The 16,010-nt window shown below is 55.8% G+C and overlaps 1 protein-coding gene across 1 annotated transcript in view; it reads right to left on the bottom strand.

The window, feature by feature from the left end:
• Nucleotides 1-16,010, bottom strand: part of TNFRSF1B (TNF receptor superfamily member 1B) — a 43,802-nt gene that overhangs the window by 14,056 nt on the left and 13,736 nt on the right. Inside the window, exons 2-8 of the mRNA XM_025361228.1 lie at nt 7,139-7,238; nt 4,980-5,108; nt 4,137-4,286; nt 3,571-3,664; nt 3,001-3,236; nt 2,079-2,156; nt 1,495-1,529 (exon numbers count right to left, since the gene is read on the bottom strand). Coding sequence (XP_025217013.1) covers nt 1,495-1,529; nt 2,079-2,156; nt 3,001-3,236; nt 3,571-3,664; nt 4,137-4,286; nt 4,980-5,108; nt 7,139-7,238 — 822 coding nt within the window. The remainder of the gene's footprint in view (nt 1-1,494; nt 1,530-2,078; nt 2,157-3,000; nt 3,237-3,570; nt 3,665-4,136; nt 4,287-4,979; nt 5,109-7,138; nt 7,239-16,010) is intronic.

The raw sequence follows: 16,010 nt of genomic DNA, 5'->3' as shown, positions 1-16,010 counted from the left end.
GTTAAATTAGGTAAAAAACCTGCCCTGCCTACCAGGTGCAAGGCTGTGACAGACCCATGTTCTGGCTCACCCCATACCCACTTCCGACTCCCGTCCCTTGTCCTCCTCCTCCATAGAGACTGGAAAAGCAAAGCACCCTCTTCCCCAGCTTCCCTTGCAGCTATGGGTGGTCATGTGACACAGTCTGGTCAGTGAGATGAAAGAAGTCTACCCAGGGCTTCTGGGAAGGTTCTGATTTACTGATAAGCGTGCCATAGCTGGCCTGGCCACCTGCCCCTTCTTCCTACCTCAAACTTAGAGGTGACATGTGAAGTGATAATCACCATCTTATGACATGAGGCCACAAACAAGAGAACAAAAGTCAACACACTAAAGATGACAGAGGGTCCTGCTGGCACCATGCAAGGGGACAGTGCAGGCCATTCCAGCAGACACCAACCCTTTGACTTCTTACAATGCAAGAAAAATAAAGCCCTTTTTCCTAAAGTCACCTGTAGGTTTGGGTTACTTGCAGCCAAATGCCTTCCTGATAGAGAATGAATGAAATACTATGATATGACACTGTTGGTCTGTCTCTAACAGAAAGCCTTCACAGGCCCTACTTTATAAAACAGATCAAAGGTGAGTTGCTTTGGGAGGACCCAGGGCCCAGCCCCACAACCTCTACCTCAAACCTGAGAGATGACCACTTCCCCCACGCCCAAGGGCCCTCTGTGGGACACCGGGCTACCCCAGAATTCAGTCTGAAAACCACTGCTCTCTAGGGCCGGGTGCGGTGGCTCACGCCTGTAATCCCAGCACTTTGGAGGCCGAGGTGGGTGGATCACGAGGTCAGGAGATCGAGACCATCCTGGCAAACATGGTGAAACCCTGTCTGTACTAAAAATACAAAAAAATTAGCTGGGCGTGGTGGCGGGAGCCTGTAGTCTCAGCTACTTGGGAGGCTGAGACAGGAGAATGGCGTGAGCCCAGGAGGCGGAGCTTGCAGTGAGTGGAGATCTTGCCACTGCACTCCTGTCTGAGTGACAGAGCGAGACTCCGCCTCAAAAAAAAAAAAAAAGAAAAAGAAAACCACTGCTCTCTGAGAAAGTGCTCTGTAAACACAATGGAGGCAATGAGAAACATCATTGTCAGCTGACCGAATGGCACCACCCTGCAAGCTGGATCGAGCAGACACAACCCCCATTTCATAGTAAGGAAGTGGCCATAGAGAAATTTCACATCTGCCCAAGGTTGCGCTGTGGGTCCACGACCACGTGCCTGCCATGAACGCCACGAAGGCCTCTGCTCTCTGCCGGGGCATTTCACACTCACAGCCTCTGTTAGCCCATGGAGGGTTGCCTGACTCCCCGGCCTTTCCTCCACCTCCCAGAGCTCTGCACACCTCCTGACACTGGACAGACGACGACAGAATTCACTGCTTCCTCTGTGACAGCCCAGCCCGCCAGGAAGGAGACCCAGGGAAGAGGGGGAGAGGGCAGTGGAGACACTCACCACCTTGGCTTCTCTCTGCAGGCACAAGGGCTTCTCTATAAAGAAGAGAGGGGACAAGTAAGGGAGAGTGACTTCCTCAGGCACATCTGTCCTAAGTAGGAGGGCAGTGTGGGGCCCAATAGAAACAGCAGAGAGGCCCAGCCTGCAGGGAGCAATTGCCTACCAGACAAGGTCCACAGAAGCCCCACCCAACTCTACCTGCCACCACCCCAACCATTCTCCAGTCCCCCATCTGTGCCATCCACGCCTCCACTGAGGATGCGCGTCCTTCCCTGCACAGACTCCACCCATCGAGATCTTACCCACCTCAGAGACCAGCTGCTGCAGGAAGCCCAAATCCCCCAGGCTTCCTGGATAGGAATCCTGAACTCCTACCCTTTGGAAAACCCTGATCACCTCTTGCCGTTTAGTAATTAAGTTAGCAGAGGTGCCTTCCGCCCCAGGTCCTAAGCTCCTACGGAACAAGGACCCCCATATCCAGTTCTGTCTGACCCCTAAGGCTGTGCCCGGTGCTGGACTCACAGGAGGCACCCCACAAAAGCTTCCTGAACAAGTGGATGAAGGAAGGAAGGATAGACTCTTACTTTTCACCTGGGTCATGATGACACAGTTCACCACTCCTATTATTAGTAGACCCAAGGCTGTCACGCCCACAATCAGTCCTAGAAAGAAAAGAGAAGCTCAGACAGCCACAGAAAACAAACTCAAATGTACCAAGGGCCAGCCAGGCAAGCCAGGGACCCAAGGTGCTTCGGGTCATTGCAAGTGAGGGGCGAGTCTAGGCCGGAGGTTCTCAAATCCAATTATAAAGCAATCACGTCTGTGGGCCTCATTCAGCCTAAGGGCCACCAGTTTGAGACCTCTGGCCTGATGCAGTTCTAGCCCCAGAACGGAAGCCCCAGAGGTGATCTGGCCCAGCCCACTGTCTTCTCAGCCTAATGGGCTCATCAGAAACAGCAGCAAGGAGACCACCTGCATATTCAGGTGAATTGCTGACCCCATCTCTCCCCTATCCAGGGATTTTGTTTTGTTTTGAGATAGGGCCTCACTCATCGCCCAGGCTGGAGTGCAGTGGCATGATCATAGCTCAATGCAGCCTCAAATTCCAGGGCTCATGTGATCCTCCCGCCTCAGCCTCCTGAGTAGCTGGGACAACAGGCACCATCCCACCCAACTAATTGTTTAATTTGTTTATAGAGATGGAGTCTCACTATGTTACCCAGGCTGATCTCGAACTCTTAGCCTCAAGCAATCCTCCTGCCTCCTTGGCCTCCCGAAGCACTGGGATTACAGGCGTGAGCCCCTGCATCCAGCCCACCCACTTAGGGCTTTTGATTGATAGCACCAGGTGTGGGGAGAAAGCAGTCCCACTGCCACCTGTATCCCAGGACAGGCACAGGGTCCGGCCCACCGTGGGCTCTCAGTAAAACTATGGGAGCGGGAGAAAGACAGAAAGAAAGACAGGCAGACAGAAGGAGTGAATGAATGAGCCTTCTTGTGACTTACCGACTGGAAGAACGATGTCGCCAGTGCTCCCTTCAGCTGGGGGGCTGGGGCCCACCGGGAGCAGGAAGGAGGTGCCAGGAGCGGTGCTGGGTGCTGGAGTTGGCTGCGTGTGCTGGGATCGTGTGGACACTGGCTGGGGTAAGTGTACTGCCCCTGGGGCCATGCTCCGGGTGGGGGACGTGGACGTGCAGACTGCATCCATGCTTGCATTCCCAGGGATGGCCACCACGTTACAGCTGGAGGAGGAGGACGCTTGGTCAGTAGGCAGCAGAGGACAGAGTGGCTGTGGTGGTTGGGATCATTCACGGGTCCCAGGAGGCAGGATAGGAGAGTGACGATGTGTGCCCTGAGGACCACCCCCTCCTGTCCGTCCCCCACCTCCCCGTGCACCCACCCAGTCCTGCCTTCCAGGGCAAGGTCCTGCCCACCATGCTATTTATCCTGGGACCCACCCTCAGATAAAACAATCTGGACAGTGGTGGCTGGTGAGCTACTCTGTGTCCTGGACCCACAGTCACCCAGGGACAGCCCCTCCCTGCTCCTCCAGAACCAAAGAACTCAGCTACTCACATCTGGTGGGGCCTGCAAATATCCGTGGATGAAGTCGTGTTGGAGAATGTCCCCGGGGCGCAAGGCTTGCACACCACGTCAGATGTTTCAGTCCCTTCAGGGAACAATCCGAACTTGTCAACCACTCAAACACTCTGTGGGACAGCTGGGCCTTGGCACTAGATCCCTAGGAGTAGTCTGAGGGGCCCAAGAACCTCTGTCTGTACCTCCATCCCTCAAACACACACATACACACACAGATGCCTGTACACACATGCACACGATTGGGCTGTAGAGTTATGTGAGTTCATCTTCTTGTACCATCACATAACTTTCCTAGCTTAGGGCTCGGTCTGATCCATCTCTGGGTCCTCTGGTTCCAGTACATAAGACGTGCCTAATAAGGAGTGCCGGCAGGAAGAATAAAAGGTGGACAGGTGGACAGATGGATGGGTAGCAAGCACCTGGCCACCACTAACGGTGTTCCCAGCTGGACTACTTAATGGGTTAATGCCCGTGACACTGCAGGGATGTCTACAAAGGAGAGGCCCAAGGGCGTCCCCAAGGACCTGAGCCCCACCCCATACCTGGTCTGGCTACGCCGAAGCCCGGACGGCACTTGCGCAGCTGCGCGCACAGCCGGCACCCCTCCTGCTTGCTCAGCGCGCAGTACCAGCCGGGCCTGCAGGTGCAGATGCGGTTCTGTTCCCGAGTACAGGCTTGAGTTTCCACCTGGTCTAGAGCAGCGAGAGGGCAGCACACGGTCACGCCTGACTCCGCCACACCCACACTGCCCTCCCAGCCAGCCCAGCACTCCCAGACAGCTCTGATCTCCAGGAGGCTGATGGACCGCCTCAGCATGGGGTACACACAACACTGGGTAGAGTCCCGGAGCAGGACCTGCAGTCCCGCTACTCCCCGCAGTCCCGCTACTCCCCGCAGTCTCGCTCCTTCCCCGCAGTCCCGCTCCTCCCCCGCAGTCCTGCAGTCCCGCTCCTCCCCCGCAGTCCCGCTCCTCCCCCGCAGTCCCGCTCCTCCCCCGCAGTCCCGCAATCCCGCTCCTCCCCCGCAATCCCGCTCCTCCCTCGCAATCCCGCTCCTCCCTGAAGTCCCGCTCCTCCCCGCAGTTTCCCTCCTTCCAGCAGTCCTGCTCCTCGCAGCACGAGCATGCGCGCCACTCTCCCACACACCACCTCCTCAACCCTCACGTGGGCACAGTTCTCCCACCGCCTGCCCCGTAGGGCTGTGAAGAGGCTTTGGTGAGACAGAGGAGGAAAATGCCAGTACTAAGGGTAAACAGTTGCACCTGTGCCACTTCCAACAACCAGCCTGGGGTAACTCCAGACAGCTGGAAGCCAACGAGGCTGGCGTAGCGGGGGGATGTTGGAGGCAGGGGTGTGAGGGCCCCCCCTTTCTCTGAACCTACTCACCAGAGCTACAGCGGGAGCCGCAACTCAAGCACTCGGGAACCCAGTTCCAGAGCTGGGTGTATGTGCTGGCCTCACAGGAGTCACACACGGTGTCTGAGGTCTTGGTACAGAAGACTTTTGCATGTTGGCCTGAGGAAGCAAGGGCCAGAGGTCTCAGCCGGGCGGGGCTTCTGCCAGGACCCTGGGCTCATCCACTGTTCCCACAAAGTCCAGAGTTCTAAAGCCCAGGTGGGAAGGCTATTCTGTGGAGTTCCAATTCCTCAGAATCATCTCCCATCTAGTATTGTACCAGCTATCACGCCATTTCTGAACCCCTTCTGCTCAAAAATAGATTCCTCTCTGCTCTTTCCAGATGCTTGAAAGACCTCTGGAGACCTATTATCAGTCAATCACACTTTAGTAAGAACTAGCCTGCCAGTTTCTTCCTTCTTGATAGATGGCTAACATTCTCCAGCTAGGGGCATGAATGACAGAGGGAACAGGTAGTAAGAATGTAGTCCCTGGTATCCTATCAAGGACAAGGGCATGGGCCTGGAGAGCAGGTATGCCAGGGACGGGGAACACCGATGGAAACCTTTAAAAAAAGGTTGACTCAGTAACTTTTTTTGAGACAGAATCTCACTCTGTGGCCCAGGCTAGAGTGCAGTGGCACAATCTCGGCTCACTGCAACCTCTGCCTCTCAGGTTCAAGCAATTCTCATGCCTTAGCCTCTCAAGTAGCTGAGATTACTGGCGCCTGCCACTATGCCCAGCTATTTTTTGTATTTTTAGTAGAGATGGGGTTTCACCATGTTGGCCAGGCTGGTCTTAAATTCCTAGCCTCAGGTGATCCACACACCTAGGCCTCTCTAGTAACTTCTTAAAGAGATCCTTCCAGTTAATAAAAGAAAGAAGAGAGTCACTTTCCCTGGGGTGTCTTAAAATGGCTAGGGATGGTGACAGGTACTCATATGCCCACCTACATCTCAAGGTAACGGCTCAAAGCCCTCCACTGGCTCCCAGACAGAATAAAATCTAAACTCCTTACCATGGTCCCTGCTCACTCCTTCCTCCTCCTTCCCAACCGTACTCGCCTTCGCTCATCCTGGGCCACACACACTGGCCCTACTATTCCTTCAGCTCACCAAACAGGCTCCGACTTCAAGCCTTCGCACGTGCTGTTGCTTCCTCCTGGCACACTGTTCCCTGTACACGCGCGTGATCTGCTCCCTCACCTCCTGCAGGCCTCTGCCCAAATGTCACCTCCACAGAGAGACCTTCCCAGACCACCCTGTGTAGAACAGGATGTCCTGCTCTGTCTCCCCCAGCTTACCTGACCTTGTCTTTCTACAGCACTTAGACAGGACCACACGTCTCCTAATTTATCTGTCTGCATCACATTAAAATGCAGACTCCACGAGGGCAAGGATTTTGTCTGCCCTGCTCTCTGTGTATTCGCAGCACTTAGAACACACAGCAGGTACCTTATAAACATGACATGAATGAATACAGACACAAATGAATAGATGGAGGGCACCGGGAGTCAGGCTACCTGGCTCCACCAACTGTGGCTGGGCCTCAGGTCTACCATCTGTGAAATGGGTAAGCATTCACAGAGTCAGTCAAATATGCACTGAGTGCCTACATGGCATTGTGCCATGTGCTGGGGATTCAGCAGAAAACAAGCCCCAGTCCCTGCCTTGGAGGAGCACACAGTGGAAGCAACAAGAAGAGGGATCGGGCTCTAATCACACAGCGAGGAAAGAGCTGCCATGGGAACATCAGGGGCCAGTGAGAGCTCAAAGGAGGCAGCACTTGTCTTTCAAGCTGAGTGCTGCCTCCTCCAGGGAGCCCTCCCTGACTCCCCCAGGAGCTAATTTAGGCTCCTCCTCCCCCTCCTCCTCCGGCTGGGCAGTGTGGGGCAGACAGGCTTCCTGGAAGAGGGGATATCTTCAGCTGAGGTCTAAAGGGCAAGTCAGAGTTAATCAGGGAAAGGGAGTTGGGAAGTGTGGCAGGAAGAAGGAACAGCATGTTCACAGGCCCAGAAGCAACAGGGAGCATGGGCCGGTGCATAGAACCAGGAGTTCAGTAAGAATCAAGGGCCATGCCCCTGCACCCCAGCCCCTGCACACACACGCTCCCCCAGGGCATGGGCCCCGAGCCCTCGCGGCTGCCCTCACCCGGCGGACACTTGCTGCAGCACATCTGAGCTGTCTGGTCATAGTATTCTCTGAGCCGGCATGTGCCCCCGGGCTCCGGGGCGTAGGGTGTAAATGTCACCTGGAAGGAAGAAGGGAAAACTGCCATCAACAGGGCCGCCCTGGGTTCTGCCATGCCTGATGCCCAGGTCTCGACCCTGCAAATGTTTGGCCCTCCCCCTGCCCGGCGGCACTGATGATGGATGGGGAGGTTCCTCCCCCTGGAGCACGGTGCAGGAAGGGGAGCTCGTGCCTTCTTTTACCTCTCCTGCCTCCCCACCTCGGTGTATCCTACTGTCTGCAGGCAGAAGCACGGAGTCTGCTGGCCAGAGGGCAGGGCTGCCTTTAGGCCTTCTCCAGTGCTGGGTGACCCCTAACTCTACCTGGGACAGATATCCAGAAGATGGTGGCCTTGGTCACAGAGAACCAGGGTTCTCAGCACAAAGCTGCCCTCCACCAAGGATACCTCTCCTTCCCTCCTGCACTGGAAACATCCCTTGGTCTTTCAAGATGCGTGCTGCCTCCTCCGAGAAGCCCTTCCTGACTCCCGGAGGTTAATTCAAGCTCCTCCTCCTCCTCCGGGCTCTCTCTAAACATGGAATATGACCCCTCTTAACAGTCATCTCGGCCGGGCACGGTGGCTCAAGCCTGTAATCCCAGCACTTTGGGAGGCCGAGACGGGCGGATCACGAGGTCAGGAGATCAAGACCATCCTGGCTAACACGGTGAAACCCCGTCTCTACTGAAAAATACAAAAAACTAGCCGGGCGAGGTGGCTGGCGCCTGTAGTCCCAGCTACTCGGGAGGCTGAGGCAGGAGAATGGCGTGAACCCAGGAGGCGGAGCTTGCAGTGAGCTGAGATGGCGCCACTGCACTCCAGCCTGGGTGACAGAGCGAGACTCTGTCTCAAAAAAAAAAAAAAAAAAAAAAAAAAAAACAGTCATCTCATTGTTCTGGAATGGTTACTTGCTTGTCCTTCCGCCCACTGTGGGTATGTATGCCCACACCTGTGTACACACACACACTCATGTCATGCAGACAGCAGAGGTGGCAGCCTTGTCATCTCTAGACCCTCAATCTCTCACATGGGACCCACCGCAGAGCCAGTACTCATCAGCCGAATGTTGGTTGATGACCATGACAATCGTTGCCATTTCTGAAGCACCGCCTGGGTACCAGGCACTGTTCTAAGCGTTTTCACTGCTCGAGTTGGTGGGTGCTGTTGTACCCCACTCAGACCCCTGCTGCCAGCAGGGCACCTCTCCCCCAGCTGCCGTGGGTGTTGGCTGATAATGAATGCCCCACAGCCTCAAGGCGGGACCCACCCTGGTACAATTCATGGTCCCGAGCCACCTCCGTGGTGTCAGGCTGAAGCCGGTGAACTCGTCCCTGCTAGGCCCCCTCCCCTGCCCTGTCCTGCCTGCTTCTCCTGGGAGCCCTCCCTAGTAAATCACTTTCACAAAGATCCCTGCCTCAAGCTCTGCTTCTAGAAGAGCCTACCTGAGACAGGTGTGTGGTCTCAACAAGACTTCCCAACCACCCAGTGAAGACGGAGACAGTTTCCCTACTGCAGCCATGTTATAGAACAGGAAACCGAGGCCTGAGAGGGCAGGTCACCTGCCCAAGGTCCCAGACCCAGTAGGTGACAGAGAAGGGTTTGGACCTGGGTCCCATCTGACTTCACAGCTCACAATCTCAACCACTGAGCTGGATGCCTCCAGGAAGAGATGAACAATGTAATGAATGGAAAAAGAGAGGGGGCTGGGTGTGAGGCCAAAGCACGCGGATCACTTGAGGTCAGGAGTTCGCGACCAGCCTGGTCAACATGGCAAAACCCTGTCTCTACTAAAAATACAAAATGATCCCAGTGTGGTGGCACGTGCCTGTAATCCCAGCTCCTCTGGAGGCTGAGGCTAGTTGACAAAGCAAAACTCCACCTCAAAAAAAAAAAAGAGGGGAGAAAAGAGAAAAGCAAAGCCACCCAGAGAAGCTGCAGCCCTGGACAGAGGGACAGACACAGAGCCCTCCTCCGTCAGGTCTCTGAGTGACCCTCCAGGAGTGCAGAACTGCGGCACTGTCACCACTGTGCCTTCCCAGGACCCCTGGGAGCAAGCCCCTGAGTGCTGCCCTCTCTCCTGAAAGATTGAGGTTGGCAGTCCGGGTTTTCAGGGACAAGCACTAATTAGCCACCTCTACCAGGCTGAGAGCAAGCTCAGAATGGAGACAGTCACGTGTAGGCAAACGTGGGTGTGAACACATCTGTACAAGCACAGAGGGTGTACACACACGCCCCAAGTCCTTCAGGGGCCCCCACAGATGCGTCACCTGGAAGTGACCAAAGGGCAGTTCTAGGAGGTCAGAGCCAGGGCTGGCGCCTTCCCCACTGTATTGCCAAGGGCAGTCATGTGGCCAGTACAAGATCGAGATCCATAACCTTTAGTGAACGAGTGATGGGGCCTCTCCATAGATAAGGACACAGGGAGTCAGAAAAAACTGGTTTCAAATCCTCACTCCACCACTTAGTGGCTGTGTGGCCTTAGGCAAGTGCCTTAACCTCTCTGGACTCCAGTACCTAACATAGAGGAGCAGAGGAGATACTAAAAATATTTCACGAACCAGCACAACGTGGGCACGGACCTATCCTGGACTTCAGCTGTCAGTAGGCCAGTCAGAGCAGACAGCAGCTGGGACACCCAGCACCACTGGGCCAGTGCAGACCTGGCCAAATTTCTACCAGCCAAGGTGGCAGGTGGGTTCAGTGTGCCTCTTCCTCCCCTTCCTCCCAGCACTGCCTGGGAGTCAGGACCATCCGGACTCAGGGGCTGCTGAGCCCTTGGCTGCGCCTGTAGCGAGTGACAAGCAGGCCTAGAAACCCAGCTGTCTCCCACCCCGGCCTGGCAGGCAGCGCCAGCCTACCCTGGCTGCACCCCTCGGTGCCAACAGCTGGAACCCCTCGGCGGGAACAACCCAGAGGAGCTGGGGCTTCCTGCGCGGAGCAATCTGCCATTCTTCTGACCCCCAGGCCTTTGCCCCAGCTGACTTCTGTGCCTGGAATGGTCTGGTGCTTCCTATAACAAATTCCATGTGTCCCTTAGGAGCCCTGCTCAGGCAGCAGCCTCCCTCCTGAAGGCTTCCTGCCTGCACCCCACCCTGAATAAGTCACTCAGGCCCACAGTCCCCACCTTCCTCCCTCACGGCTCTCAGCTGACAGCACTGCTGTGAGGTTACCCACCTGTACCCCCTGCTAGATGGGAAGCCCCCCTGAGGCTGCAGGCTGGGGGTTACCCTTTGCTGTTGCCCCATAGCCTAGCACGGGGTAGGTGCTCAGCAGCTGCTAGTCCAAACTGTGGGCGGGGTTACAATGTCCTTTCCAGGAGGGATCTAACTCCAGCGCCAGGGCCGCAAAGCTCAAACACAGATGCACTTTCCACCCTGGCCTGCCCCGGAGGCCCACTCCAGGCCCATCAGCTCTGGTGAATTCTGGGCACGGGCAGTGGGAACCATGCTGCATAATGGGGTCTGAAGAAGTAACTTCAGCCCCCATCTGGAGCCTCAGTTTGCCTGGGCACGGTGCTGCCATACACTCGGTCCCAGGACTCCTCCCCACCTGGTTTGCTGCTGGAGGAGACTCCCAGGCACCCGAGACAAAAGGAGAAGCCTCCTCAGGTGTTCCCACAGTGTATGGGGGAGCTCACTGCCTGTGTCCAAAGCACCCAGGGGTGCCTGTCATGAATGCCAACCCCCACTCCCCAAACAAGTGCAGAATCTCAGGGGTGGGCCCAGGAAACTATACCATTAAAAAAAAGAAAAAGAAAAAGGAAATCTCCCCGGTGATTCTCATGCTCCTTTGCAGAACATGCTCTGATTATGTGGCCCCCTGGATTGAGCAAGGTGACCTGGGGGAGGGGTGGCGGAGGGGCTCATGGCCAAGATCCGGCATCCAAAGGCTCTGGGAGCCCCTAACCCAGAGAAATGGCAGCTTCTGCAGCTCCCTCTGCACAAGCCATTCCATCGAATACTAACTGTGGCAGAGGGTCTGCCTGGCCCTCAGCAAACCCCCAAACTGCCTTCCCTGAAGGCTATTGCTGGGCACTTCCCCAAGGGCAGGGGCTATGCCTCCGCCCTCTGACTGAATGGCCTCCCAGACGCAGCTGCCTCTTCCCTCAGATCACATCCCCCAGGCACGGAGGGGCTGCACCTCTTCCCTGGCAGCCCCCCACCCCGCACAGTGGCCAGCACAGGTCTCGTGGGAATCCTGCATCCCGCAGGCTGGCTTCATCCCCACGAGTGTCCTTGGGGTAACCAGGGGAGCCCCTCACTCCTTCAGGGCCTGAGAACCACATGGCCAGGGCGGCTCCAGGCAGCAGCAAGAAATCCCACCCTGGCTGGGGAAGGGTTTCCTGTCAGGGCTCAAAGGGCCTGATGGGAAAGAGCCCTGCGGTGGCCAAGTTTGGGCTCTTGAGAGCTGCCACGGACAAGGGCTTCTGGCCACTAACGATAGGCAGCTGGACTCCCATGGCCCCCCAGCTGGCTGAGTGGTGACCTCCCACCTCCTCCCCTCCAGGTTCCTCTCTTGTCTGAGGCTTTGCTGTGAGTGACCGTCCCTGGACTTCCTCCCTGGCTCTGTGTGGCTCCAGCCCCCCATAGCTGGCAGAGGGCGCAGGACTTCCTTCCCGGCTCTGTGAGGCTCCAGCCCCCCATAGCTGGCAGAAGGGGTCAGCTCCCTTGAGCAATCTCAGGCCTGTTTATCCTCTTGGACAGAAAAAAAAAAAAAAACAAAAAAAAAACCCACAGCCTTGTCATGGCTAAACAATGAGGAACAGAAAGCCCCTTGGCAAAGCAGAACAAAAGGTCACTCCCTCCACAGCAGCAGTCCCCAGAAGCAGGGGGCTGGGCCCAAACCACAGCCCTGGGAGCCGGCCTCTGGTCAACACAGGGGCCCCCTTGGAGGTCCCCAAAACATGGCAAGCATTCTCTAGGAAATGCGGGGCTATGGAAGCTTCCAGTTCCTTTGCTTTGGGTTGGGGAGGCTCCATTCACACCCCACTCACCCCACAGGGGATCTTCAACATGTTAAAATGAGGAAATAAGTTGGATAGTACTTGATTCAGTCAGCGTGTTTAGCAAACTACAATCGTCCAAAATATGGGGGGCTCGAGTGAAAACCTGAAAATCACTGATGAGGGTTAACTGGCCATTTATTTAACAGGCAGGAAATCTGAGACCCAGTGGTGAGGGAATTGGAGAGGATGGATGGATGGATGGATGGATGGATGGATAGATAGATAAAATAGATAAGAGATAGACAGATAAAATAGACAGATAAGAGATAGGTAGACAGATAGATAAAATAGACAGATAAGAGATAGGTAGATAGATAAAATAGATAAGAGATAGAATAGACAGATAAAATAGACAGATAAGATAGACAGATAAAACAGACAGATAGATTAGATAGATGATAGAGATAATAGAAAGTAAATACAAGATAAATAGGAGAGAGAGACAGACAGAGACAGAGAGAGAGAGAGAGAATAGATAAAAGGAAGGAAAAAAGAAAACTGCACCTAAATCTAACATCCAATTGGTGAGGCAGGTCTGACTGTGCCCATTGCACAGATGAGACAACAGAGATGGAAAAAGGCAAAGCCACCTCCCCTGGTCTCCCAGAGACTTTGGGTCATGCCAGGGCCAGGATGGTGGCAAGCGGAGAGAGGACTATGGATAAGAAGCTTGTCAGGGCCCACCCACAGGCTCTGAACCATCTCCCATCTGGGTCCACAGCTCCCATTTCCCCTCCTCCAGATTGGGCTCCCTCCTCTAAGACAGGTAGAACCTGCAGTTAGCAGTAGCTCATCGGTTCCGGGCAACTCTGCGTGTTAGACCCACTGTCTGGTCTTCTCACTGACATTCACAGGTGCTCAGGGAGACAAAGCAGCGTGCCCGAGGCTATGGCAGGAGAGCTGCAATCCTTGCCACCCCCAGTCCTGCCTCCCTTCTCTTGGGGCCCAGAGAGCTTCCCTTCCCCCTCAACATAGACACAGACCCAAGACTCCAAGGGCCCCAGAGCTGAACGGCCCAACCTCAGCAGCTCCTCCCACCATGCAGCCTCCATCCCAGATGGGAGCTGTCTCTGTCACCCAGGGGTTAGACTCCCACCCTGTTGCTCCTCCAGGTCTCGGCTTTGGCCCTCTGGGGAGGAAGGAAAACAACGGGATATTTGTTAAGCACCTACTATGTGCCAGGCCAGATGGCAGGCACTATATAAAATCCCAGTTCCACCCTAAAAAGCAGGTGTGCAGGGGCCCATTTCACAGCTCAGGGAGATCAAGTCACTTGTCCATGGTCCATGGAGAAAGTCAGGGGCAAAGGTGAAAGCAGTGATTCATTCATTCATTCATTCATTCAACAGACGTGCTGAGCACCCAGGGTTGTAGGTGCTGGGTAAACAGTAGCATTGAACAAATCAAATCCCTGCCCCTGGGGAAGCTGCCATCTTAGCTGGGGAGACACATGCACATTCAATAGAGAATTCAAGGTGGTGATAAGAGCTAAGGAAAAGGGTGACACGAGGTGCGGGGCCGGGGCGACGGGGAGATGCCCTTGGCACACTCAGTGCATGGCCAGGAGGTCAGGGCAGTGGGCCCAGAGCGAGTGGGTGAGGGTGAGGATGAAAGCAGCAGCAGAGCATCTACTAGAAGCCTACTTCATGACAGTCATCGGAAGGGCTGTCCCAGCATCATGGCCTCTCTGAATCCTTCCCTGGTCCCCCTGAGGCCAGTCCTATTATTATTCCCAAGTTACAGATGAAGAAACAGCCTCAAAGAGGCCTCCTCACCTCCAGCCCTGCATCTTCTCCCTGGCCAGGAAGACTGGGTTTCAACCCCCAGGCCTGCCCCTACCCCAAAGATCCTCTGTGTCCTCACTCAAGTGTCCCCTCTGCTGTGGGCAGTAACCAGGTTCTCTGTGCCTCAGTTTCTCTGCCTGTAAAATGACAGTGTGGGCCTGGTTGATGCTCTAAGCAAAAGGACCAGCTCTGGGTTCTTAAGGATGGGTGTCAAAGGCTCAGTCCCTCGTGAGACCTCAGGGGTGCTGGATGGTGTGTGGCTCATCCGCATGAGAGGTGGAGAAACAGCACCAGCTGAGAGGTGGGGGCTGGGATGTGGGGCAGAGTTGGGCTGGTCCTGGGCCTCTGGGAAGGGCGGAGGGTGGATCGGGGGGGCTTCCATGCTCAGCTTCTGCCCCCATCCCCTTTCCCCCAGGGAGGGCAGCCCGAGCACGCGACTTCTGAGAGGAAAGGGCCAGAAATGTCCCCTTTCCCAGGTGTGCTGGACACCCAGCCTTGTAGGAGGGGCGCTGACTTAGGTTAGAGGGTCTACGTGCCTATGGAGAGGTGCCTGGCATGCTCTGTGCACCGCCAGGAGGTCAGGGTAGCAGGTCCGGGGGATCTGGGAGTGTCATGGACTTTCTCTGAGCCTCCACACTGTCACCTGTAAAATGGGAGTCGTACTCCTTGCCCTGTCTCCTCCAGGGGTTCTTGTGAGGAGCAAAGGCAAGGAGGTCTTCACTTGGGTTCATGATCTCCCAGATTCCTAGGGGCTCCATGGTGGTGCTGCAGGGGGCATGCAAAGGCCCTGGTCATAGACCCATGTTACAGAACATGAGAACTGGGCTCTTCCTGCCTTGGTTTTAGCCAAGAACTGGCAAGGCAAGAATGCACCCCAGGGCAGCGAACTGCCCGGCTTTAGTAGGGTGCTAGGTGGCCTGTGTGGGCCTTGCAAAGGAGGGGGCCTCCAACCTGCCTCAAGGGCAAGTGTGGGGAAGCTGACCTGTGACTCCTGGGGCTGGGAGTTCACCCCCAGGCTGGCACCAGGCCCGTTCCTCAGGAAGCCTTACATCAGGAGACCATGGCAGGGCCGCTGCTGTGATGGTGTGACCGAGGCCTCGGTGGGGCAGAGGAAGAAGGGTGCAACAGGCCAGATGTGGTCCTCCTTGATAGGGACCTTGGGCTGGCTCAAAGGGACTTTGCTCAGAGGAACACTGGAAGGGTGATATGAGTCTGGGTGAGTGGCCAAAACCCAGAGGCCGGGTTCTGTGAGCAGCCCGGCCAGAGGACGATGTGGCTGTGACACCCTGCAAGAAAGTGAGGCTCTGAGAGCTACTGAGGGCCAAGCTCCAGGAAGACAGGACCCCGCAGGTTCCACCCTCCCTGCACGCTGTCCCCTCTCTTCTCACCCCATCCCCCTCACCCTGGAGGACTCCAGAAGCACAGCTGGTGGACAGGGCTGCAGGTATAAGATTCGCTCAAGACTAGGACTCTGGTGGAGCCGTTAGCTGGTAAGGGGCAGGGCCAGGTGGCCAGGCAGGTCTGATTCTGGAGTCTGCGTCAGCTGTTGGGAAATTGAGCAACCCTGGGCCAACTGACTTGCTGCTTGTCCTGTTCCCAGGCCAAGGCCCTGCGAGTACCCGAGGTGGGGGCCCTCAGTCCCTTCTCCTATTTATAAATAGACAGCAAGAGAGGAAGGAAAGAAGGGAGGCCTGGGGGAGAAGGAAAACGCTGAAAGCACCACATCTGCAGTGCCCTCTGCTCTTCCGGCCGCCTTTAGCACAGCCTTCTTTGGGGGTCTGCATGGGTTTATTGTTATTTTGTAATTTACAGAAAGAGATCGGGTCTTCCTGTGTTGTCCAGACTGGTCTTGAACTCCTGGCCTTAAGCGATCCTCCTCCCTCGGCCTCCCAAAGTGCCAGGATTACAGGCGTGAGCCACTGTGCCCGGCCTTCATGGCTTTTCAATGTTCCGGAGATCCCTTTTAGATGCCAGTACCCTTGGGAAGAGGTCATGCTCCCAGCCTTC

The sequence above is a fragment of the Theropithecus gelada genome, chromosome 1, assembly GCF_003255815.1.
Source record: "Theropithecus gelada isolate Dixy chromosome 1, Tgel_1.0, whole genome shotgun sequence".
Classification (NCBI taxonomy): Eukaryota; Metazoa; Chordata; class Mammalia; order Primates; family Cercopithecidae; genus Theropithecus; species Theropithecus gelada.
Note: the sequence above shows the minus strand (reverse complement) of the source record. Positions and strands in the feature narration are given on the sequence as shown.